The sequence below is a fragment of the Callithrix jacchus genome, chromosome 9 (genome assembly GCF_049354715.1).
Source record: "Callithrix jacchus isolate 240 chromosome 9, calJac240_pri, whole genome shotgun sequence".
Lineage (NCBI taxonomy): Eukaryota > Metazoa > Chordata > Mammalia > Primates > Cebidae > Callithrix > Callithrix jacchus.
The window spans coordinates 66,139,257-66,165,186 of record NC_133510.1 but is presented as its reverse complement, the minus strand read 5'-3'; the positions used below and the strand labels follow the sequence as shown (position 1 = coordinate 66,165,186).

The window sequence follows — 25,930 nt, the reverse complement described above, 5'->3', positions numbered from 1 at the left end:
AGAGAATAAGTTTCTAGACTGCTTTGAAAGTACTATGTATGGTTAGGAAGGGGGGAGAAAGAAAGGGAATGAGGTAAATTGGGGCCTGGAATGGAGTGGAGGAGGTAGGATTGAGAAGAGTTAAGAATGAAGAGAACATCAAAGGAATAAAAATCTGGGAAGAATATTGAATTGGTTGACCGTAATGTTCAGCGTCTTTCATTTTGAACTGATGTTTCATTATTGGTTAATTTGAAATTTAAAACAGAAAACAGTTCTATGTAGACCATATCTTTTTTTTTTTTCTTTTTTGAGATGGAGTCTTGCTCTGCTGCCCAGGCTGGAGTGCAGTGGTGCAATCTCTGCTCACTGCAGCCTCCCCCTCCTGGTTCCAGTGATTCTTCTGCCTCAGCCTCCAAAGTAGCTGGGATTACAGGCGCATGCCACCACACCCAGCTAATTTTTTTTTTTTTTTTTTTTTGAGACAATTTCGTTGTTGTTACCCAGACTGGAGTGCAATGGCACGATCTCGGCTCACTGCAACCTCTGCCTTCTGGGTTCAAGCAATTCTCCTGCCTTAGCCTCCCGATTAGCTGGGACCACAGGCGCGCACCACCATGCCCAGCTAAATTTTTGTCTTTTTAGTAGAGACGGGGTTTCACCGTGTTGACCAGGATGGTCTCGATCTCTTGACCTCGTGATCCACCCGCCTTGGCCTTCCAAAGTGCTAGGATTATAGGTGTGAGCCACCGTGCCCAGCTAATTTTTATATTTTTAGTAGAGACAGGGTTTCATTGTGTTGACCAGGCTGGTCTCGGACTCCCAACCTCAAGTGATCTGCCTGCCTTGACCTGACTGTATAATTTTAAGTTCCATTGTATGGAGCTAATCTTTTTTTATTTTTGAGACGGAGTTCCGCTCTTGTTACCCAGGCTGGAGTGCAATGGCGCGATCTCGGCTCACCGCAACCTCCGCCTCCTGGGTTCAGGCAATTCTCCTGCCTCAGCCTCCTGAGTAGCTGGGATTACAGGCACGCGCCATCATGCCCAGCTAATTTTTGTATTTTTAGTAGAGATGGGGTTTCACCATGTTGACCAGGATGGTCTCGATCTCTTGACCTCGTGATCCACCCGCCTCGGCCTCCCAAAGTGCTGGGATTACAGGCTTGAGCCACCGCACCCTGCCTGGAGCTAATCCTTAATAAAGCACAATAAAAAGATACACATACAGTTTTGTTTTAATTTTTTTCTTTTTAAAGACAGGGTTTCGCCATGTTGTTCAGGCTGGTCTTGAACTCCTGACCTCAGGTGATCCGCCCGCCTTGGCCTCCAAAGTGCTTGGATTACAGGTGTGAGCCACCACACCCAACCTACACATATAGTTCTTACTTTTTTTTTTTTTTGAGACGGAGTCTTGCTCTGTCACCCAGGCTGGAATGCAGTGGCATGATCTCAGTTTACACAACCTCTGCCTCCCAGGTTCAAGCTATCCTCCTTCCTCCGTGTCCTGAGTGGCTGGGACTACAGGCATGTGCCAGCACACCTGGCTACTTTTTTTTTTTTTGTATTTTAGTAGAGGCAGGGTGTCACTATGTTGGCCAGGATGGCCTCGATCTCCTGACCTCATGATCTGCCCGCCTCGGCTTCCCAAAGTGCTGGGATTACAGGCATGAGCCGCTGTGCCCCACCACACATACATATTTATATTCTAGCACAGTTATACCAATATGGAAAATAGTTGAATATCACCAAACTTGCAGTTCTTTTGGCATATACATGTGGGTTTATAAATTGTTTTACTTTTGTTACCGAGTCCTCATTTTATTTAGACTGATTCCTACATAAGTGAGGGTAACAAATAGGCAACCATATTTCCTGCCTCCTGCAGTTTTGGTGAATCTGGAGGGAAAGTCTGCTTAAGGTCCCTGACTTTCTTATAGTCCTGTGGTGTGTTTAGAGATACTACATGATTGCAAAGTGTCGATCCTGAGTAAGATAGAAAAAAAAGTACTACATATTGAACTTTAACAAGACAGTAATTTTCTTAGTTAATTGAAATCTTAGAGCTGGAAGGAATCAAAAGTTATCTAGTACAACTGCCTTATTTTTTAGATGAGGAAATTGAGGTACAGAGAAGCACTTAAGTAATGAGACAATAGCCAGAGCTGGGGTTAGTTAGTTCTACAAGTCTAGGGTGTAACCTCTTTTAACTAGGGACTTGAAAAATTATTTAGATTGTTAAAAATGTGTTCAAAAAGGTGTTTTTGCTTTCAGATTTAATGCTCTAGAACAAACATGTTTTTATAAATTAAAATTGATAGGAATAGAAATGGGAAAAGTTTTATAAAAACTGAGCTCAAGGCCAGGCGTGGTGGTTCAAGCCGGTAATCCCAGCACTTTGAGAGGCCAAGGCAGGCAGATGACTTGAGGTCAGGAGTTCAAGACTAGCCTGGCCAACATAGTGAAACCCTGTCTCTACTAAAAATGCAAAAATTAGCCGGGTGTGGTGGCATGTGCCTGTAATCCCAGCTATGTGGGAGGCTGATGGGGAGTGGAGGTGTGAGGTGGAGGTTGCAGTGAGCTGAGATCATGTCACTGTACTCCAGCCTGGGTGACAGAGTCTATCTCAAAAAATAAAATAAAATAAAATAAAAAAAACTGAGCTAGATAGCATAGAAAATTTGACACTTCTGGGTAATCGATCTACACCATCATGTTTGTTTGTTTCTTTTTTTTTTTTTTGAGATGAAGTCTCACTCTGTCACCCAGGCTAGAGTGCACTGGCATGATCTTGGCTCATTGCAACCTCCACCTCCCAGGTTCAGGCAATTCTCCTGCCTCAGCCTCCTGAGTAGCTGGGACTACAGGTGTGCACTACCACGCCCAGCTAATTTTTTAATTTTTTTTTTTTTTTCTAAAGATGGGGTTTCACCATGATGGCCAGGCTGGTCTTGAACTCCTGAACTCAGGTGATCCACCAACCTCGGCCTCCCAAAGTGCTAGGATTACAGGCGTGAGCCACAGCACCTGGCCTAATTTTTGTATTTTTAGTAGAGATGGGGTTTTGCCACATTGGTCAAGCTGGTCTCAAACTCCTGACCTCTTGATCTGCCTGTCTCGGCCTCTCAAACTGTTGGTATTACAGGCGTGAGCCACCTCGCCTGGCCCATCATGTTTGTTTTCTATTTGCTCTTCAATTGAAGTACCCAGTTTTGCTGTTCTTCAAAGCAGACTGTGTATTATTCCTTTTAATAATTTGGATCCTTGCAATTTCTAAAAGGCTTATAACTTAGACTCTAGAGAACAGTTATATGGCATCTCATTGCTAAATCATGTTGTGGGGAAGTCTGCCAGGGCTACCTAGTTGTTATTGATGATCTCTGAGCTGAAGAAAATGCATGTGTTTCTGGAGCTTAACATTCACTAATGAGAGAATGAGGCATTGACAAGCTGTTTTGTGAGATTGTTTGCTTCATTAATAGAGGTTATTGAAAATCCAAGTTTCCTCCTTTCTGGCTAGTAATAATTGTGCAGCATTTTTCCTCTTTAATTGATCGTTTTCCTTAATGAAAGATAATAAAATCATTTCCTGGAAGCTTAGTGCTTTTCAGTTTTTGCCTTTCTGCTACAAAGTATCTTGTTTTAGCCAGGCGTGGTGGCTCACACCTTTAATGCAGCACTTTGGGAGGTCAAGGTAGGCAGATCACTTGAGCCCTGGAATTCAGGATCAGCCTGGGCAACATAGGGATCCCCTGTCTCTACACAAAAAATACAAAAATTAGCTGGGCATGGTAGCACATGCCTGTAGTCCCAGCTACTTGGGAGGCTGAGGTGGGAGGATCGCCTGAGCCCAGGAGGCTGAAGATGCAGTGAGCCATGATAATGCACTCCAGCCAGGGCAATAGGGTGAGTCCCTGTCTGAAAGGGGGAAAAAAAAAAAGGTGGCTCACACCTGTAATCCCAGCACTTTGGGAGGCCAAGGCGGGTGGATCATGAGGTCAAGAGATCGAGACCATCCTGGCCAACATGGTGAAACCCCGTCTCTACTAAAATTACAAAAAATTAGCTGAGCGTGTTGGCGAATGCCTGTAATCCCAGCTACTCGAGGGGCTGAGGCAGGAGAATGGCTTGAACCTGGGAGGTGGAGGCTACAGTGAGCCGAGAATGGCTTGAACCTGGGAGGTGGAGGCTACAGTGAGCCAAGAATGTGCCATTGCACTCCAGCCTGGGCAATGAGCAAAACTCTGTCTCAAAAAAAAAAAAAAAAAAAGCTACCTCATTTTACCACCCTTCTCTGATAGTTATTTTACTGTAAAATATAACCTTTTTGCAATATTTTCAACTTCTTGGTGGTATGATGTAGAAAGAACATTGGATACGGAAGCATGTTGTATGATACATATATAAGTGTACAAAATGAGATATATTACATGATCGTGGGAGACTGCAGCTTCCTTGGTGTTCACTTAGTCTGTTTATATTTATTGTTGTTATTATTATTATTTTGAGATGGAGTTTCACTCTTGCCCAGATTGGAGTGCAGTGGCCCAATCTTGGCTCACTGCAACCTCCACCTCCCAGGTCCAAGTGATTCTTCTGCCTCAGCCTCCCAAGTAGCTGGGATTACAGGCACCCATGACCACACCCAGCTAATTTTTGTATTTTTACTAGAGGTAGGGTTTCCCCATGTTGGCCAGGCTGGTCTAGAACTCCGGACCTCAGGTGATCCGCCTGCCTCGGCCTCCCAAAGTGCTGGGATTATAGTCGTGAGCCACCTCGCCCCGCCAAAATGATCTTTTTTTTTTTTTTTAGATAATTTTGCTCTTGTTGCCCAGGCTGGAGTGCAGTGGCATGATTTCAACTCACTGCAACCTCCGTCTATGGGGTCCAAGCAGTTCTCCTGCCTCAGCCTCTCAAATAGCTGGATTACAGGTGCTTGCCACCATGCCTAGCTCATTTTTGTATTTTCAGTAGAGATGGGGGGTTCACCATGTTGGCCAGGATGGTCTTGAACTCCTGGCCTCAAGTGATTTGCCCGCCTTGGCCTCCCAAAGCGGTAAGAATACAGGCATGAGCTACCACGCATAGCCTAAACCAGCCATCTTTGTGTTCCTGTGTTTTTCATGGCTCTGCCCCTTGTGGGTGATAGTGAGGAGGGACCACCCAGTAAACTGAGTTTAATTTCCAGACTATGAAATTATCTATGAACTCTTAGTTTTTTGAAAAATCATCAATTGATTTTTTTTTTTTTGAGATGGAGTCTAGCTCTGTCACCAGGTTGGAGGAGTGCAGTGGTGCAATTTCAGCTCACTGCCACCACCGACTCCCTGGTTCAAGCCATTCTCCTGCCTCAGCCTCCCGAGTAGCTGGGATAACAGGCACACGCCACCACACTCAGCTAATTTTTGTATTTTCACTATGCTGGCCAGGATGGTCTTGATCTCCTGGCCTCCCAAAGTGCTGGGATTATAAGCGTGAGCTTTTTTTTTTTTAATTGACAACCCTTCCTCTTTATCAGTACCTTTTTCTTTCATTTTGTAGTCATGTTTTCTCAGATCTTTATTTTATTTTATTTTTCATTTAAAGCCTCAGATTTTTTTCTTAGCCACTGCTGAATCCTGAAACTCTTGCCCCAAGTTGAGGGGCAGCTGGCTTTTAAAGATTGAATTTGGATGATTTCTTGTGAGTTCTGTCTAATAAAGAGTGCAGGGCTAGGCTTTGGCAGAAGAATAGAACATATTTCCTTGATGGATATAATTCACTCACAAACCAAATTTTAGATACTAAAAATAAAAAGTTCACATCTGCTGGGTTTTATTGGGGTCAGGAAAATGTCTTCTTAGAAGTTAAGTTGAATGTGATACCAGGTTTGGTTTGCCAAGGGTGTCACTAAACTTGAGGTCAGATTGCTGAGATCTAATTTGTTTAAAAGTTGTGTTTTAGACTAGTACAATTGGACATTAATGAAAAGTAGGTTTAGATGATTTAAATGTCTTAGCAGTTATAATTTTTGTGCAAAAGGTCATATGAGAGAATTTTCTATTTTAAGATATTTTATCAAATACAATATCAAATGTTTCTGCATCTTTTGTCTTTACTTAGTATAACACTTGTTTTGGGCTGGGCGCGGTGGCTCAAGCCTGTAATCCCAGCACTTTGGGCGGATCACGAGGTCAAGAGATCGAGACCATCCTGGTCAACATGGTGAAACCCCATCTCTACTAAAAAATACAAAAAATTAGCTGGGCATGGTGGCATGTGCCTGTAGTCCCAGCTACTCAGGAGGCTGAGGCAGGAGAATTGCCTGAACCCAGGAGGCAGAGGTTGCGGTGAGCCGAGATCGCACCATTGCAATCCAGCCTGGGTAACAAGAGCAGAACTCCGTCTCAAAAAAAAAAAAAAAAAAAAAATCAACACTTGTTTCTCTTTTTTAATTTAAAAAGTTTGTTTTCTAGAGATATCAGCACAGAAAGATATATACTTGTTTTTTAGGATATTTAGTGCTTTTTTAAAGGGTTATTTCCGTTTAGGTAGGAAAGATGTCATTTGAAATCTAAGTGCTTTGGTTGATTTGAAAATCAGTGGGAAGACAGTTTCAGACATTTTCAATTGCTCCTATTTATTCATTCCAGTGGCTTTCTATAAATGACGTCATTGTTAAATCACGTTGCCCTGTGTAATGTGGCCATTTTAGTTCTTAATTAAATAACAAGAGGACAACTGTGCCTTCTGTTTCAGAAAAGTTTTGTATCTGTTCTATCCTCCTTTTCCTTTGTTTCATTTTGTAAAGTAACATGTAAATGTGCAACTAGTAATTTAGTTTTGCTCATTACTTGTTTCTAGTTTTTGTTTACGCACTTTGAAAATGTTTTAAAATGTAAGGTGAACGTCTGTAGAAAAGCTTTATTACATAATGCTTTTTAAGTTATCTTAGTGTCTGTCAACATTAGTGGATAGTAGTTGAGTTTTTTCATTTTGTTACTTAATTGAAAAACAAGCACATTATTTTTCATATTTTTTACAGAAAGTGTTACAATAGTATTCTTTTCTTTAACATTTAGCAGTATACAGGGTCTGGTATGCTAAAGGATTACTTTAAAATATATTTGCCCACACTGTGATATGACTATGTTGTTAATACTGTGCTAGATTTTAGATTCACCTTTGTTACATAATCCTGAGGTTTGGGATACAAATGATCTTGATACCCAGGTTGTGAGCATAGTACCCAGCAGTTAGTTTTTCCACCCTCACCCTTACCCCTTACCCTCCCCTATCTAGTAGTCCCCAGTGTCTATTGTTGCCATCTTTATGTCCATGAGTGCCCAATGTTTAGCTCCCACTTAGAAGTGAGAACATGCGGTATATTGTTTTCTGTTCCTGCGTTTATTCACTTAGGATAATGGCTTCCAGCTGCATCCAGACATGGATGCAAAAGATATGACTTCATTCTTTTTTTTCAGGCTGTCCTGAAAAATGTTTCTGTAGAAAGTTTTTAAGTGTATCTTTGAGTTCGATGCAAATCTGCTGTAATTTGGATTTGTTCTTTTGTTCCAGTGTTTTTGGACTCTGAATGTCTTGTGGAAATTGGGCAGTATTACTTGTTTGACAAGTTTGGATGTGCATATCTAACTTATTATGAATCCTCCTTCTCACCTATATACAAAATAAATAATTTGCCGGGCGTGGTGGCTCATGCCTGTAATCCAAGCACTTTGGAGGCGAAGGTGGGCAGATCACCTGAGGTCAGGAGTTCAAGACCAGCCTGACCAACATGGTGAAACCCGGTCTTTTAAAAAAAAAAAAAAAGGAAAAAAAAAAATAATTTAACTACTTTGGAGGAGAAGTTTTTTGTTGTTGTTGTTGTTGTTTTTTTTTTTTTTTTTTTGAGACGGAGTCTCACTCTTGTTGAAATGCAGTGGCATGATCTTGGCTCACTGCAACCTGTGCCTCCCAGGTTCAAGTTCTTCTGCCTCAGCTTTCTGAGTAGCTGGGATTATAGGTACCCACCACCATGCCTAGGTAATATTTATACTTTTAATAGAGACAGGATTTTGCCATGTTAGTCAGGTTGGTCTTTAACTCCTGATCTCAGGTGATCTGCCCACCTCAGCCTCCCAAAGTGCTGGGATTACAGGTAGGAGCCACCGTGCCTGGCCTTTCCTCCCACCCCCGAGATGGAGTTTTGCTCTTGTCACCCAGGTTGGAGTGCAGTGGCATGATCTCTGCTCACTGCAACCTCCACCTCCCTAGTTCAGGTGATTCTCTTGCTTCAGCTTCCCAAGTACAGGCCCAGCTAGGTTTTTTTTTTTTTTTTTTGAGATGGGGTTTTGCTCTTGTTGCCCAGGCTCGAGTGCAGTGGCTTGATCTTGGCTCACTGCAACCTCCGCCTTTCGGGTTCAAGCGATTCTCCTGTCATCTCAGCCAGCCAAGTAGCTGAGATTATAGACATGTACCATGACGCCCAGGCTAATTTTGTATTTTTTTTTTTTTTTTTTTTGAGACGGAGTTTCGTTCTTGTTACCCAGGCTGGAGTGCAATGGCGCAATCTCGGCTCACCGCAACCTCCGCCTCCTGGGTTCAGGCAATTCTCCTGCCTCAGCCTCCTCAGTAGCTGGGATTACAGGCACACGCCACCATGCCCAGCTAATTTTTTGTATTTTTAGTAGAGACGGGGTTTCACCATGTTGACCAGGATGGTCTCGATCTGTTGACCTCGTGATCCCCCCGCCTCAGCCTCCCAAAGTGCTGGGATTACAGGCTTGAGCCACCGTGCCTGGCCAAATTTTGTATTTTTAGTAGAGATGAGGTGTCACCATGTTGGTCAGGTTGTTCTCGAACTCCCGACCTCAGGTGATCCACCTGCCACAACTTCCCAAAGTGCTGGGATTACAGGCTTGAGCCACCGCACCTGGCCGAATTTTAAAATATTTTTAGTAGAGACTGAGTTTCACCACATTGGCCAGGCTGGTCTCACTGACTTCAGGTGATCTGCCCACCTTGTCCTCCTAAAGTGCTAGGAATACAGGTGTGAGCGCCCCCACCCCTACCCTGTGCCTGGCTATTTTGTTGATTATTTATTTATTTTGGTGACAAGTTCTCACTCTGTTGCCCAGGCTGCTCACTGAAGCCTTTACCTCCTGGGCTCAAGTGATCCTCCCACCTCAGCCTTCCAAGTATCTGGAATTACAGGCACAAGCCACCACAGCTAATTTTTTTTTTTTTGAGACAGTTTCCCTCTTGTTACCCAGGCATGCAGGTGATTCACCCGCCTTGGTCTCCCAAAGTGCTGGGATTACAGGTGTGAGCTGCTGAACTTGGCTGATATTTAGTCTTTGAAATCAAGGTCAACCATGTCATATCTGGTGTTTAGAGGGATTAACCCCACCCCCTGTTTTTTTTAAATTAGGGAGATGTGATCTGTTTTCCTGTTTCTTGTTTTTTCCTTGATATGCTTGAGACATTGTTAGAACAAACTTTATCTTCATAATTGTTGCCCACCTGCCCATCTGTTGTTTTTCATATTATGCTGGAAATTCCCTTCACTGCCTTCCTGTTCCCCTACCCACCATTTCTGACTTAAAAAAATATATGCATATGCGTGTATATATACATTTATATATCCCGATGTACTTTTAGGAGATATGGTTTGACAACTTTTTAAAAGATGATAAAGAGCCCAATATTTGTTTATTTATTTATTTATTTATTTTTATGAGACGGAGTCTCACTCTGTTGCCCAGGCTGGAGTGCAGTGGCACTATCTCGGCTCAGTGCAACCTCTGCCTCCCAGGTTCAAGTGATTCTCTTGCCTCTGCCTCCTGAGTAGCCAGGACTACAGGCAATGCCACCACACCCGGCTAATTTTTATATTTTCAGTTGAGATGGGGTTTTACCATGTTGGCCAGGATGGTCTCGATCTCTTGACCTTATGATCCGCCTGCCTTGGCCTCCCAAAGTGCTAGGATTACAGGTATGAGCCACCTCGCCTGGCCCTTTTTTCTTTTTTGAGACAGTCTTGCTCTGTCACCCAGGCTGGAGTGCAGTGGGATGATCTTGTCTCACTGCTTTACTGCAACCTCTGTCTCTCTGGTTCAAGCGATTCTCCTGTCTCAGCCTCCCAAGTAGCTGGGATTATAAGCGTCCACCACCACACCTAACTACTTTTTTGCATTTTTAGTAGGGATGAGGTTTTACCATGTTGGCCACGCTGGTTTTGAACCCTTGACCTTAAGTAATCTGCCTGCCTCGGCCTCTCAAAGTGCTAGGATTACAGGTGTGAGCTGCTGTGCCCGGACAGGGCCCAATATTTCTTTCTTTCTTCTTTTTTTTAGAGTGAATCTCATTCTGTTGCCCAAGTTGGAGTGCAGTGGCATGATCTTGGCTCACTGCAACCTCTCCCTCCTGGATTCAAGCAATTCTTCTGCCTGAGTAGCTGGGATTACAGGCACATGCCACCACGCCCAGCTATTTTTGTATTTTTAGTAGAGACAGGATTTCACCATGTTGGTCAGGCTGGTCTCAAACTCCTAACCTTGCGATCTGCCCGCCTTGGCCTCCCAAAGTTCTGGGATTAAGGCACCCCGCCGGCCCAATATTTCTTATGACTACTGGCAGTATGATAATTTCTGAAAGTACTCTGCTGAGAACTCTTTGACTGTTTTTTGCACTAATTTAAAAAAATAAATTTTATGTAGATCATTTGCCTTAAAGAAGATAAAAAGCCCTTAACTCTAAAAACTGTTTGGAAATTTTCCAAATCATCAAATTTCTTTTTATTTTTTTGAGACAGAGAGACGGAGCCTTGCTCTGTCTCCCAGGCTGGAGTGCAGTGGTGCAATCTCGGATCACTGCAACCTCTCCACCTTCCAGATTGAAGCGATTCTCCTGCCTCAGCTCCTGAGTAGCTGGGACTACAGGCACCTGCCACCATGCCTGGCTAATTATTGTATTTTTTAGTACAGACAGGGTTTCACCGTGTTGGCCATTTTTAAGAGAAATGGGGTTTCACTATGTTTGCTTGGCTTGTCTTGAACTCCTGACCTCAGGTGATTCACCGGCGTCAGCCTCCCCAAGTGCTAGGATTACAGATGTGAGACACCTCGCCTGGCCTGACTTTTTTTTTTAAGAGACTAGGTTTTTTCATGGTGGTCAGGGTGGTCTCGAACTCCCAACTTCAGATGATCCACCCATCTCAGCCTCCCAAAGTGCTGGAATTACAGGCGTGAGCCACCGCACCCAGCTCTTTTTTTTTTTTTTTTTTGCATTGTTAATTCACTTTATTTTTATTGTATAAAAACGGTATGTTGTAGCCACAACTGGAGCTTAGGTCCTCTCCACAGAGACTCTGGTGTGGGTCTTGACAAGGTGGTCAGTGAATTCCTGAAGGGAGACTTGGTGAATACAGTCTCCTTCCAGAGATTGGGAGTCAGGTAGCTGTAAGTCTTAGAGATGGCATCAAAGGTGGCCTTGGCGAAGTTGTCCAAGGTGGCAGTGCGGCCCCTGGCTAAGGTGTAGCAGTCATCGATACCAGCCATCATGAGCAGCTTCTTGGGGACAGGTGCTGAGATGATGCCAGTGCCCCTGGGCATGGGGATGAGGCACACCAGCACAGAGCCACAGCGGCCTGTCACCTTGCAAGGGACGTTGTGGGACTTGCTGATCTTGTTCCCCCAGTAGCCTCTGTGCATGGGGATAATGGAGAGCTTGGCCAGGATGATGGCCCCACGGATGGCAGTGGCCACCTCCTTGGAACACTTAACACCCAGCCACATGACCATTGTAGTCCCTAATAGCAACAAACACCTTGAACCTGGTGCTCTGGCCAGCACGGGTCTGTTTCTGCACCGGCATAATCTTCAAAACCTCATTCTTGAGAGAGGCCCCCAGGAAAAAGTCAATGATCTCAGATTCCTTGATGGGCAGAGAAAAGAGATAGATCTCCTCCAGAGACTTGATCTTCATGTCTTTGACCAGGCGGCCCAAATTGGTGACAGGCATCCACTCCTTATCCTCGGCCTTGCCTCTGTGAGCTCCACGGCCTTGACCCTAGCCCCGTCCACAGCCACGACCCCGGTCCTGAATGCCACTGCTGAAACCTCTGCAGAAGCCACCGTGGTTCCCCATCCTCGGGCCTCTGGGCTGCCTGCTGCAGCGGTGTCATCTGCCATTTGGTGTTTTATCGGAGAAGCATTTTTTTTTTTAAGACATGGTGGTCAGCCGGGCGCAGTGGCTCACGCTTATAATCCTAGCACTTTGGGAGGCCGAGGCAGGTGGATCACGAGGTCAAGAGATCGAGACCATCCTGGTCAACATGGTGAAACCCCATCTCTACTAAAAATACAAGAAATTAGCTGGGCATGGTGGCATGTGCCTGTAATCCCAGCTACTCGGGAGGCTGAGGCAGGAGAATTGCCTGAAGGAGACAGAGGTTGCGGTGAGCCAAGATCACGCCCTTGCACTCCAGCCTGGGTAACAAGAGCAGAACTCCGTCTCAAAAAAAAAAAAAAAAAAGAGATGGTGGTCTTGCTGTGTCATGATTATAGGTTACTGCAGCCTCAAACACCTGGACTCAAGCAGTTCTTCTGCTGTGGCCTTCCAAAGTGCTAGAATTACGGATGTGAACCACTGTGCCTGGCCCCAGCTGACTTTCTTGTTAGGGGGTAATGCAGCTGGTTGCCTTAAAGCCAGTTCTCATTTTGCATTCTGAAAATTCTATGCCCCTTAAGCATTATGCCCTTCAGGTCGGGCACTGTGGCTCACCCCTGTAATCCCAACACTTTGGAAGGCTGAGGTGGGTGGATCACCTGAGGTCAGGAGTTTGAGACCAGCCTGGCCAATATGGCAAAACCCCTGACTCTACTAAAAATACAAAAATTAGCTAGGTGTCATGGTATGCGCCTGTGATCTCAGCTACCCAGGAGGCTGAGGCAGGAGAATCGCTGGAACCTGGGAGGCAGAGACTGCAGGGAACCAAGATTGTGCCACTGCACTCCGGCCTTGGTGACAGAGCAAGGCACTGCTCCCCCCCACCACCAAAAAAAAGGGCCTGGTGCAGTGGCTCATGCCTGTAATCCCAGCAGTTTAGCAGGCTGAAGCAGGCAAATCACGAGGTCAGGAGTTCCAGACCAGCCTGGTCAATATGGTGAAATCCCGTCTCTACTAAGAAAGAAGAAAGTTAGCCAGGCATGGTGGCAGACGCCTGTAATCCCAGCTACTCGGAGGCTGAGGCAGGAGAATCACTTGAACCTGGTAGGCAGAGGTTTCAGTGAGCCAAGATCCTATTACTGTACTCCCACTCCATCTCAGAAAAGTAAGAATGAGAAAGGAGAGCTTTATTAGGCATAGTAACTCAAAATTATGTTGAGCTGAAAAGAGTAGGGATTAGGTACAAAAGTAAAATCAAGAACCTGGATTTCTAGATGTTAAGTCTGTCCTACCTCATTTTCTTATTATTTTCTTTCCTGTAAAATAGATAAAGCTGGCTGAGTTAACACCTTGCATTTATAGAAATGTTTTTTGTTTTTTTGTTGTTTTTGAGATGGACTCTCACACTGTCACCCAGACTGGAATGCAGTTTGTACAATCACAGCTTATTGCAGCCTCCACCTCCTAGACTCAAGTGATTATCCTGCTTCATCCTCCCAAGTAGTTGGGACTCCAGGCACACGCCACCATGCCCAGCTAATTTTTTTTTTTTTTTTTTTTTTTTTTGTAGAGATGAGGTCTTCCTATGTTGCCCAGACTGGCCTCAAACTCCTGGGCTGAAGTACTCCTCCCACTGTGGTCTCTCAAGGTGCTGGGATTATAGGTGTGAGCCACCACACCTGCCCAGACATCTTAAATATGTGGATAGAGTTGTTAACTTATTTATAAGATGCCATGATAGACTAATACTTATTTATAGTAAATGCTTCAGAAATTTGAGAAAGGCCAGGCAGCTGTGGCTAACATCTGTAATGACAAGACAACACTTTGGGGGGCTGACTGGAGGATCACTTGAGCCCAGGAGTTCAAAATCAGCCTGGGCAACATGACGAGACTCGGTCTCCTTAAAAATAAGAAAGAAAAGTCTTGAGAAGAATGTTATCTGTCACTTTATAAGATGCTACTTTTTACCAGTGGCCTAGAGCTGTTTGAAAATGTCAGATGTGACCAACTGAGTAATGATGAGAGTCTAAAAAATTTTAGCACAAATTATTTATTTATTTTTTTGAATTGGAATCTTGTTCTGTTGACCGGGCTGGACTGCAGTGATGTGATCATAGCTCACTGCAGCCTTAAACACTTGGGCTCAAGCAGTCCTCCTCCCATCTTAGCCTCCTGAGTAGCTGGGACCATAGGCACCTGCCACCATGCCCAACTAATAATAATTATTATTATTATTATTATTGTTGTTGTTGTTTTGGCAATGAAATCTTGCTCTGTCGCCTAGGCTGGAGTACAGTGGCACAGTCTCAGCTCACTGCAACCTCTGCTTCCCAGGTTCAAGCAATTCTCTTATCTCAGCCTTTCAAGTAGCTGGGATTACAGGCGTGTGCCACCATGCCCAGCCGATTTTTTTTTTTTTTTTTTTTTTTGTAGAGACAGTTTTACCATGTTGGCCAGGCTGGTATTGAACTCCTGACCTCAGGTGATCCAACCACCTTGGCCTCCCAGAGTGCTGGGATTACAGGCGTTAGCTACCATGCTTGGCCTATTATTATTATCTTTTTATAGACAGAGTGTTTCTGTGTTGCCCAGGCTGGTCTTGAACTCCTAACCTCAAGCAGTTCTCTTGCCTCAACCTCCCAAAATGCTGAGGTTATAGGCAGAACCATATATAAATATATTGACATTGCTGGTTCAAAGTAGGTTATAAGCAGAACCATATGTAAATATATGGACATTGCTGGTTCAAAGTAGATGTACATTTAAATTTTTAATATTTTCAAATTGGCTTTCAAAAAGGTTGTACTAATTTATCACCATCTGTGTATAAAAATGCCTGTTTTTGATGAGGTCATACCTGTAATCCCAGCACTTTGGGAGGCCGAGGCAGGTGGATCACCTGAGGTCAGGAGTTCAAGAACAGCCTGACCAATATGGTGAAACCCCATCTCTACTAAAAAAGAAAAATTAGCCGGGCACGGTGGTGCATGCCTGTAGTCCCAGCTACTCGGGAGGCTGAGGCAGGAGAATCACTTGAACCAAGGAGGCAGAGGTTGCAGTGAGCCCAGATCGCATCACTGCACTCCCGACAGAGCGAGACTGTCTCAAAAAATAAAAACTAAAAAACGAGAGACAAATAAGGAAGGAGGGAAAGAAGGAAGGAAATAAATGTCTGTTTCCCTGTACCGTTACCAATGCTGCATATTATTAGAGTTTGAACTTTTGGTAATCTAATTGGTGAAAACTTACAAATGCATTATATGTGGAGTTGCATTTTTAAAATTATGACTGAGATTTGATCAGATTTTTACATATTTATTGGCTCTTGGTATTTTCTTTTTGGAGGTTGGAGGGGGTATGGAGTTTTGCTCTTGTTGCCTAGGCTAGAGTTCGGTGGTACCATCTTGGCTCACTGCCACCTCTGCTTCCTGGGTTCAAGCCATTCTCCTGCCTCAGCCTCCCAAGTAGCTGGGATTACAGGCATGTGCCACCACACCCAGTTAGTTTTGTATTTTTAGTAGAGACAGGGTTTCTCCATGTTGGTCAGGCTGGTCTCGAACTCCCGACCTCAGGTGATCTGGCGGCCTCAGCCTCCCAAAGTGCTGGGATTTCAGGCAGGAGCCCAGCCAGCTCTTGGTATTTTCAATAATGATTCTTGAGATTTAATTGAGTCTTCAGGTGTCATTGAATGGAATGGCTAAACATAAAAAAGCTTCAAAACTTGTTGTACTGTGGATCTGGGATGTCAGTTCAAAAGAAATGATGCTGTGAATGTAGGCTATTACTGAGATGCCTATGATATCCTGCACACGTCACATGTTGACCCTTTTCTCAATTTCAGGTGATCATGGAGCTCAGCTTGGTCTCCATGGGACGGGTGGTGATGGAATACATGATGACACAGCAGGTGGAGAGGAAGGAGAAAACAGCCCAGATGCCCAACCCCAAGCTGGTCGGAGGACCCGGCGCGAAGCATGCACCTGCCCCTACTGTAAAGACAGTGAAGGAAGGTGAGTTGACCCAGCCAATTTCTTAAAAATATAAAGAAAAATTGGCCGGGCATGGTGGCCCACGCCTGTAATCCAAGCACTTTGGAGGCCAAGGCGGGCGGATCAACTTAATTTTTTTTGGGATTTGATACTCAGAGCTTGGTGCAATGGCACATGCATATAATTGTAGCACTTTGGGAGGCTGTGATAGGAGGATCACTTGAACCCAGGAGTTTGAGACCAGCCTGACCAACAAAAGTGATAGCCATAAATTTTTTTTTTAAAGACAACTCCTGCTCTGTTGCTGAAGTGTGAGTGCAGTGGCATGATCTTGGCTCACTGCAACCTTCACCTCCCAGCTTCAAGCAATTCTCCTGCCTCAGCCTCCTGAGTAGCTGGGACTACAGACATGTGCCACCACACCTGGCTAATTTTTGTATTTTTAGGACAGATGGGGTTTCACCAGTTGGCCAGGATTGTCTTGATCTCCTGACCTCAGGTGATCCGCCTGCCTCGGCCTCTCAAAATGCTGCAATTACAGATGTGAGCCACTGCACCTGGCCCTTCTACAAATTTTAGTGGGAATATTTTACTGGCAATAAAAAGAGGAAATGACATTTTTTTTTTTGAGACAGAGTCTTGCTTTGTTTCCCAGGCTGGAGTACAGTGATGCAATCTTGGCTCACTGCAGCCTCCACCGCAGGTTCAAGTGATTCTCCTGCCTCAGTCTCCCGAGTAGCTGAGATTATAGGCTCGTGCCACCACATGTAGCTAATGTTTTGTATTTTTAGTAGAGATGGGGTTTCACCATGGTAGCCAGGATGGTCTCAATCTCCTGACCTTGGGAGTTGCCCAACTTGACCTCCCAAAGTGTTGGGATTACAGGCATGAGCCACCTTGCCAGGCCAAAACAATTTTTTTTAGAGACAGAGTTTCACTCTTGTTGCCCAGGCTGGAGTGCAATGGTGTGATCTTGGCTCACTATAGCCTCTATCTCCTGGGTGCAAGCAATTCTCCTGCCTCAGTTTCCCAAGCAGCTGGGATCACAGGCATATGCCACCATGCCCAGCTAATTCTGTATTTTTAGTAGAGATGGGGTTTCATCATGTTGGTCAAGCTTGTCTTGAACTCCTGACCTCAGGTGATCCTTCCACCTTGGCCTCCCAAAGTGCTAGGATTACAGGTGTGAGCCACTGCATCCAGCCATTTATTTATTTGTTTGTTTGTTTGTTTGTTTGTGACGGAGCCTCACCAAGCCGGAGTACCAGTGCACTCTCCACCCCTGGATTCGAGTGATTCTCTTGCCTCGGACTCCTGAGTAGCTGGGACTACAAGTGCGTGCTGTCACGCCCAGCTAACTTTGATATTTTCAGTAGAGACGGGGTTTTACCATATTGGCCAGGATGGTCTCCATCTCTGGACCTTGTGATCTGCCCACCTCAGTGCTGAGATTGCAGACTTGAGCCATCCTCAGCTGGCCTAACTTAAATTTTTTTATAGCGATGGGGTCTCCCTGTGTTGCCCAGGCTGGTCTCAAATTTCTGGGCTTAAGCAATCCTCCTGCCTCGGCCCCACAAAGTGTTAGGATTACAGGTGTGAGCCACCTTGTTCAGCCTAGAAGCCTTTTTAAAAAGAAACATTGGCTGGGCATGGTGTAATCCCAGCACTTTGGGAGGCCAAGGCGGGCAGATCACCTGAGGTCGGGAGTTCAAGACCAGCCTGACCAACATGGAGAAACCCTGTCTCTACTAAAAATACAAAAGTAGCTGGGTGTGGTGTCATGCGCCTGTAATCCCAGCTACTTAGGAGGCTGAGGCAGGAGAATTGCTTGAACCTGGGAGGCGGAGGTTTTGATGAGCTGAGATCGTGCCATTGCATTCCAGCCTGGGCAACAAAAGTGAAAGTTCATCTCAAAAAAAAAAAAAAAGCCTCTGGCCTGGCACAGTGGCTCACACTTGTAATCTCAGCACTTTGGGAGGCAGAGATGGACGGATTCATCACCTGAGGTCAGGGGTTTGCGATCAGCCTGGCCAACATGGCTAACTTCGTTTCTACTAGAGATACAAAAATTAGTTGGGCCTGGTGGCGTGCACTTGTAGTCCCAGCTACTTGGGATGCTGAGGCCAGATAATCTCTTGAACCTGGGTAGGAGAGGGAGAGGTTGCAGTGAGCTGTGATCATGCTACTGCACTCCAGCCTGGACGACAGAGTGAGACTTCGTCTCAAAAAAAACAAAATAGAATGAACAACAACAAAAAATGAGGCCTTAGCTAAGCGCAGTGGCTCACGCCTGTAATCCCAGCTGTTTGGGAGGCCCAGGTGGGCAGCTCACAAGATCAGGAGATCGAGACCATCCTGGCTAACATGGTGAAACCCCATCTCTACTAAAAATAAAAAAATTAGCCGGCGTGGTGGCCCACGCCTATAGTCCTAGCTACTTGGGAGGCTGAGGCAGGAGAATCACTTGAACCCAGGAGGCAATGTTGCAGTAAGCTGAGATTGTGCCACTGCACTTCAGCTTGGGTGACAGAGAGAGACTCAGTCTCAAAAGCAAAAAAAAGGAAGCCTTTTTCAAAAATAAAAGTTTGGTCACACCTGTAATCCCAGCACTTTGGGAGGCTGAGGCGGGCGGATCACAAGGTCAGGGGTTCGAGACCAGCCTGACCAACATGGTGAAACCCAGTCTCTACTTAAAAATACAAAAATTGGCTGAGTTTGGTGGCACGCCTGTAATCCCAGCTACTTGGGAGGCTGAGGCAGGAGAATTGCTTGAACCCGGGAGGGGGAGTTTGCAGTGAGCCAAGAGGGCACCATTGCACTCTAGCCTGGGTGACAAAGTGAGACTCTGTCTCAAAAAAAAAAAAGTTTGAGTAAGTTTGGTGTAGGTTGGGTAATTGCTGTTGATACTTTGTGGTTCTTTAGTTTCTGTCTTTAGAATGAATGATGAATAGTTGTATTCTTACTTTTAGGGGTTCAGGGGATCCTGGCAAAAAGAAACAGCATATTTGCCACATCCAAGGCTGTGGGAAAGTATATGGCAAGACCTCACACCTGCGGGCACACTTGCGCTGGCATACTGGCGAGAGACCATTTATGTGTACCTGGTCATACTGTGGGAAACGCTTTACCCGTTCGGATGAGCTACAGAGGCACAAACGTACACACACAGGTGAGCAAGAGCCTGTGGGAGAGAAAAATAGTAATAGATCAGAATGAAAAACACAAAATACACTTACAAAATAACTAAAATTTCTTAGCAACTTAATTTGAAACTGAATTATATGGGTCACAAATGGAATTGGAGTTAATCTGGAAAACTTTTAAGAAGGAAGGAGGGCCAGGTGCAGTGGCTCACGCCTGTAATCCCAAGACTTTGGGAGGCCCAGGCGGGTGGATCTCTTAAGGTCAGGAGTTTGATACCAGCCTGGCCAACATGGGGACACCCTATCTCTACTAAAAATACAAAATAGCCAGGCTTGGTGGCGGGCATCTGTAATCCCAGCTACTTGGGAAGCTGAGGCAGGGGAATCAGAAGGCTTAGTTGCAGTGAGCTGAGATTGCCCCACTGCACTCCCACCTGGGTGACAGAGCAAGACTCTGTCTCAAGGAAAAAAAAGGAAGGAGCTAGGTTTTGAGTGGGATTTTGAAGGCGAAGTATTGAAACCATTACTCTTAGTCTCTGCCTTGCCTTACTTTTCTGCTAAGTTCCACCGTCCTTACTGAGTACTCCCTAACCTTTATCTACTTTTCTTCCCTGTCCCCCCAACCAAAAGGAAAAGATACTTCAAGATTTTTCTTGTTTTTAATAATCTTGTCATACTGGCCTTATTCAGCCTAGTAGAGTTTGAAAGCAGTGAATTAGGTAAGGTAATCTCACTTCCTAACATGTCAGCTTCTTTTCTTCCTTTACCTAGGTGAGAAGAAATTTGCCTGCCCTGAGTGTCCTAAGCGCTTCATGAGGAGTGACCATCTGTCAAAACATATCAAGACCCACCAGAATAAGAAGGGAGGCCCAGGTGTAGCCCTGAGTGTGGGCACTTTGCCCCTGGACAGTGGGGCAGGTTCAGAAGGCAGCGGCTCTGCCACTCCTTCAGCCCTTATTACCACCAATATGGTAGCCATGGAGGCCATCTGTCCAGAGGGCATTGCCCGTCTTGCCAACAGTGGCATCAACGTCATGCAGGTGGCGGATCTGCAGTCCATTAATATCAGTGGCAATGGCTTCTGAGATCAGGCACCTGGGGCCAGAGACATATGGGCCATACCCATCAACCCTGGGATGCAAGGTAGCATGGGTCCAAGAGACATGTGGGAAGAGAGAGCCATGAAGCATTAAAATGCATGGTGGTGGGAAGAATTGGGAGAGGGATACAAGAGAAGAGATGGGGTCCTGGCACCCATCTATATCATCAGTGCCTCTTTGAAGGTGGGAAACATTAGTGAAAATTCTGTTGGTGCCACCCTTTGATGAGCATTTGTTTTACCCCAGTTTCTTCTTAAACTTCTTACTCCAGCCTACCCTTCCTGCATTTCTCTTCTCAGCTCTTCCATGATGGATCACCCCCCTGCCCCATTTCCTAAAGCCATCATGCCTTGATAAATATATATGATCATTGAAATACTTTTTAACAAAAAACAGATTCTATATTATTATATATATATAAATATATATATAAAGATATATAGAGATGCATTCACAGGGGTTGGCTGGGAGGAGGAAGAAGACCATTCTGTGACCAAAATACCTTGGTCATTTTTTTTATATTGCCTTATTTCCCTATGGCTGAGCCTTGTTGTGACACATCAGCTTTTCTGTAGATGTTGCCTTGGCTTCTCACCAAATTAAGCATTCATATGCTCTGCTTTTAGTTTATATATACATACATAATGTTTTTCCTTTCATAATTTTGTCTTTATTTGGGATCAGCTTCTTGCACTCCTTTCCTGACTCATCTGTTGCCATCTCACATTCTCATATCTGATCACTTCATGTTTTATTTTTGTTAGTGCCTGGATAAGGCACTTCTGTCAATTTTTTCAAGACCTTAGTTCCAGCAGCAGAATGGAAAAACCTTGAAGCCCAGGCTGATGCTTGAAGTAGCTGTGGAAGGAGTATTAAGAATACTACTGACGCAGGCACCTTCTTGGCGCTGGAGAGTCAAAGGCATCTGCCTTCATTAGCTGTTCTAAGCATTGAGAATTAGGAGTCTTTCAGTGGAATTGTACAAGAGACCCTTTGAAGATAATAATCTTGGCTAAGTTTATATGAACTGTCAAAAAATGGTCTAGTAATAGGTAGGGGGCTTTCACTAGGAAAATCATGTGCTGAGAAGAGGAAATGACTCATGGTAGTCAGGTTCAGGAGTTAGTGGAGTATTTGGACTTTGATACCACTATCTTCCAAGGTAACTCTTAAGTTTTAATGTGGGGTTCTGAGTTTATATTCTGAAAGGAAATAGACTTCTTCTTTTGAACATCCCCACTAGGTTCTTTTCCATTTTTGAGGAGCATCAGCCAATGAACCTGTTCCAGGTTTCCATTCTGCAGAACTCCAGAGCATGTGCTAGTGGCAGGACAGTGGTTCTTAAAATCTTTTCCTTTAACTTTTCATTGTATGTTCTTGGGTGGTTCCTAAGGGAAAAGGAAGCACAGGATCATAAGAATGATAGCCCAGAACAAAAAGAAATCTTGTCTTACCACTGTGGTTTATAGGAGAGATTGGGAGAAACCATCCTGTTTTCTCTGTGACCTGATTCCAGAAGAGACTGATCCAAAAATTATAACGGCAGGGAACCTAGTGCATTTGGCACTGAGATTTAAATGCAACCAGAATTGTCCTCAAGGCCCAGCCATAAAAGCATTGTCTCTCTCAACCTTCTGGTACCTTGTTAGAGAGCTTTTCACTGTGAGGATGTATGGAAAAATGGCTGTGTGTGTGTGTGTGTGTAATCTGTTAGGTTGGGGATAGGTTTTCTGCTAGCCAATATTAAAAGAGATCTGCAATAAAAAAAATTACCCTGATCTGATAGAAAGCAAATGTTTTTGTATGACTGTGTGTGTGAATGTGTGTTTATGCCTGTATATGTCTACACCAGATGAGAAATTATATTTGAAATTGTTGGAAAATAAATTCAGATCAAAATGCCTTTCAGGCCCACTACCTAGAAATCTATCTTAAAACCTGGATATGTTCCTAAGGTCATTTCTTTGCTTATGCTAAATTAATTACAATTATGAATGGAGGATGTTCTGTACTTTTTTTTTAAAAAAAGAAACTTTTTGTGTTTGAAAGTGAAACCAACATCCAGATCTATAGCAGAGTCCTTATTCTTTTCATAAATCTTTTTACTTTAGCTACAAATAGATGATGGTATGATTCTATTATATATTTTATATAAAATCCATCCAAATTAAGTTTTGGGTAAATGTGTTGTTGTTTAACCTGAAATACAATAATTTAATACTCTAAACAATAGTTCACTCCATTTGGTCCTTTCTCCACAGATGTAATTCTGTTTTAAGCTCAGGAACTATTGTAAGGAACTTTCCCCAGATCAAATTCTATTAACGCCAACATACAAGTCATTCATGCCTAGCCAGTATCATACACTTTATTCTCACTGAAAGGCAGAATTCAGAACCTGTTATTTTATGTCTGTAATCATGTACTTTGGCATCTTTCGGAGGAAAGGGGCAGGGTAACTCACTGGAGTGTACAGTATTTTGCTAGTGCATTTCAAGGAATGGAATCTTCTCTAGTATGAAATTATTAGATATAAACTAGTGTAATGATGCTGAGGATATAAGTTTTTAGAAGGTAATTTGATACTTCTCTTAAATGGAAAGCTGCTGGTTTACCCTCAGCCCTCTTCATTAGCATTACCGTGAGTGAATTTATATCTAATTATTTCCACTTGCCCTGTTCTCACCAAGGAAGCTCCAGAGCCAGTATCTCTTAGGCCCCCAAACAGAATCAGCTTCTTCTTTTGTCTCCCAGCAGTAGTGAGCCACTCAGTCTTTTCCACGGGAAGTTAGGAGCCTACATTCCTTGAGTTAGGAGCTCATTACAGAAAAACCCCCTTTCCCTGAACTTCTGGCCAATAGAAATTAATGTAACTGATAGGCAAATTGATTCTGAATTTTTTTTTGAGTTTTTTCATTTTTTTCAATGAGTTTAAAAAAATTTTTTAGATGACTAAACCTTGCAGGGCACGGGATGCTCTGAAGAGTGGTGAGATAGTAAAACACTCATTTCCTCATCCTTTCAGGTGGCAACCTTCATATTCATATTGTTTGAGGCAACCTCATCCTTCATATTCATTTGTTTGTCACTGACTGTCTCACTTTTTACCCAGAACAGTAACAACACACACCATCTTCCTTCAGGGACTCCCAACAGGCACTCTGTGAGTGCTACACAGAATGCAATTTAATGGATATTTCTCAGCCCGGTTCAGAATAAATTGAACCTTTGATCCCAGAAAGTATATATTAAAGTGTGGCATAAAGATTATGATTAGGGGAGGGTTGGAGACAAAAGCTGTAAATTACTATGGCTGATTTATTTCTACTATATACATATATATTTTTTGCTTTTGTATATCCTATATAGGAAACTAAGCATTGTATTTTTTTTAAGCAAATCTAAGAAAGCACTATGAACTGCAGGTGTTTGACTTTCAAAATATATTTTGTATTCTTAGTATCTTCACGTCGTGTGAATACTGGAAGCTGCAGATCTTTGCTAGGATGCAATAAATTTATATACTTTTTGAGGGGTTCTTCTGGGGGTGCTAATCAGGCCCCTGTTATGCTTAGGGGGAGCCCTGGTGCTACTTGCTTGAAATTTTCAGTTGTAAGTACCCTGATGCCTTTTGGACCTTGGGATCAGATCAGGAGTTTTGGAGATCAGGTACCAAGGAAATAAGGACAGTCTAGCTGCCTCAAGTGAGGGGTCATTTGCATAGCTCTCCTTCCCCCTCACTGAAGCTGGGTAGCTTCTTGGGGTTGAGAGGGAAAATGTGAAATCTCAGAATTTATCTCCCTTAGAAGAGAGCCAGTAAGTTATGTACCAGGATGAAAGGTGGCAGCAGTAGCTTTGGGGAAAGGGAGGAGGACATGGCACTTCTCCAACCCCGGAAAACATTGCTTTTGAAAACTGCTGATAAAATATGAGCCGATTATTACTTCTGTTTGGGAGACTGTGCTCTCTCTGGTGCCTCTCTTGGCTCTACTCCACAGATACCAGACCTCTTCTAGGAGGATGAGCAGACCAGCTTTGAGGTTGACCTGTTTCTCTTTGTCTGCCTTCCCAAAACACCAGCCCCCAGGAAGACATTAAGCAGCCTTAAGCTTAAATTCCTACTCCCTCTTCCAAATTTGGCTCATTTGTCTTAGATCCAAGTCAGGGAAAGGAAAAGAAGGGGGGTCCCTGGCTTTATTACCTACTCCCCTAAGTCTTCTCCGCTCTGATTTCCCCAGACCCAGAAAAATTTTCTCCAACAGTGTTCATTTGAAAGAGGAGTATTTTGTTCCATTTTCCCTTTCCTCATTATCAAACAGCCTCAGTCTTCCTTGTCTCTGCTAAGGGAGTAGAGGTGTAATGATCTACCCCTCAACTGCCCTAAGTCCTAGCTAAGTATGGGGGGACGGCGGGGGAAGCGCCTAACAAATGGGATTAGACTAGGGCTGCAAGTAGTGAGGATTTTGTTGATACCTCTCCTGGGATGTCTGCTTTCCCATATCTTGCCTTTAGAAATTACACTGTGCCTTCTTCCCAGGGATATGGGCTCTGTCTTCTCAGTGCTCCAATTTCCCGTAACTGCCCTTGAACATTGTGGACAAGGGTAGGTCTTCATATTTCTGATCATCCCTTTCTCCCAGTGAAATCCCATAGTCCTTACCTAGAGTCTAGGGCACAAAGACTTTGGGGAAGATATGCTGAGATTGACCTGAGGAGACATCACACACCAGTGGCAGCTGCCCCAGGGCCTGCTTCCTCTTCCTAAGTCTGTCATCCTCTGTAAGGGAGGGGTGGTGCTCTGATCTCTGGTGCCTAAAAATCCAAGTTTATTTCTCTTTCTTAACACTGGCAATAACCAGTCCACACCACTGTTGCCTTTTAAAACCTCTTAATCTCATGCTGTGTTTGTTGTTGATTCCAATCCAATTATCACCAGGGCTGTGTGGGTAAATGCTTTTAAATGCTTTCTCATCTTGCTCTTCCCCATCACCCCCAACTCTTAGGTATGTATGATGCTAATCTTGTCCCTAAGTAAGTTTCTTCCTGCTCCTTTTGTATCTTCCTTCCTTGTCTTTCCTACCTTTTGTCTCTGGGTGTTTTGGGGCTTTTTTTTTTTTTTTTTTTTGGCCTTTTGTACAAAGATTAGTTTCAATGTAGTCTGTAGCCTCCTTTGTAAACCAATTAAAAAGTTTTTTAATAAAAAGCCATGTCTCTGGTGTATTGAGGAGGGTTGGGAATGGGGAGAGTATATGTTTAAAACTTCATACTCTGAACTTAACAAAGGTTTCCAGCTACACTGTGTTGTGCTCCCATACATGTTAATCAGTGCAATTGCCCTACACTTAACTCCCGGATAAATGGTTTTGTGATCAGCTCAATGTGCTGCAACTACATGGAAATGAGGACCAAGTCAAACGGGCAGCACTTTTTTTTTCCCCATATGCTTTCTTATTTTTGAATACTTTTAGATTTACAGAAAAGTTGCAAAGCTAGAACAGTTTCCATATAATCCTTACCCAGTTTCCTTCATCATTAACCATGACCATGGTACATTGTCAAAATTAAGAAAC

At 44.0% G+C, this 25,930-nt stretch overlaps 1 protein-coding gene across 5 annotated transcripts in view; it reads left to right on the top strand.

Annotated features, from left to right (window-relative positions):
• Positions 1 to 25,563, top strand: part of SP1 (Sp1 transcription factor) — a 32,026-nt gene extending 6,463 nt beyond the window's left edge. For all 5 annotated transcript variants that reach the window (XM_035256639.3, XM_002752529.6, XM_054238496.2 and 2 more), the window contains exons 4-6: positions 15,970 to 16,138; positions 19,087 to 19,286; positions 20,032 to 25,563. In XM_035256639.3, coding sequence (XP_035112530.1) covers positions 15,970 to 16,138; positions 19,087 to 19,286; positions 20,032 to 20,345 — 683 coding nt within the window. In that variant the 3' untranslated portion in view covers positions 20,346 to 25,563. The remainder of the gene's footprint in view (positions 1 to 15,969; positions 16,139 to 19,086; positions 19,287 to 20,031) is intronic.
• The last annotated feature ends 367 nt before the right edge of the window (positions 25,564 to 25,930 follow it).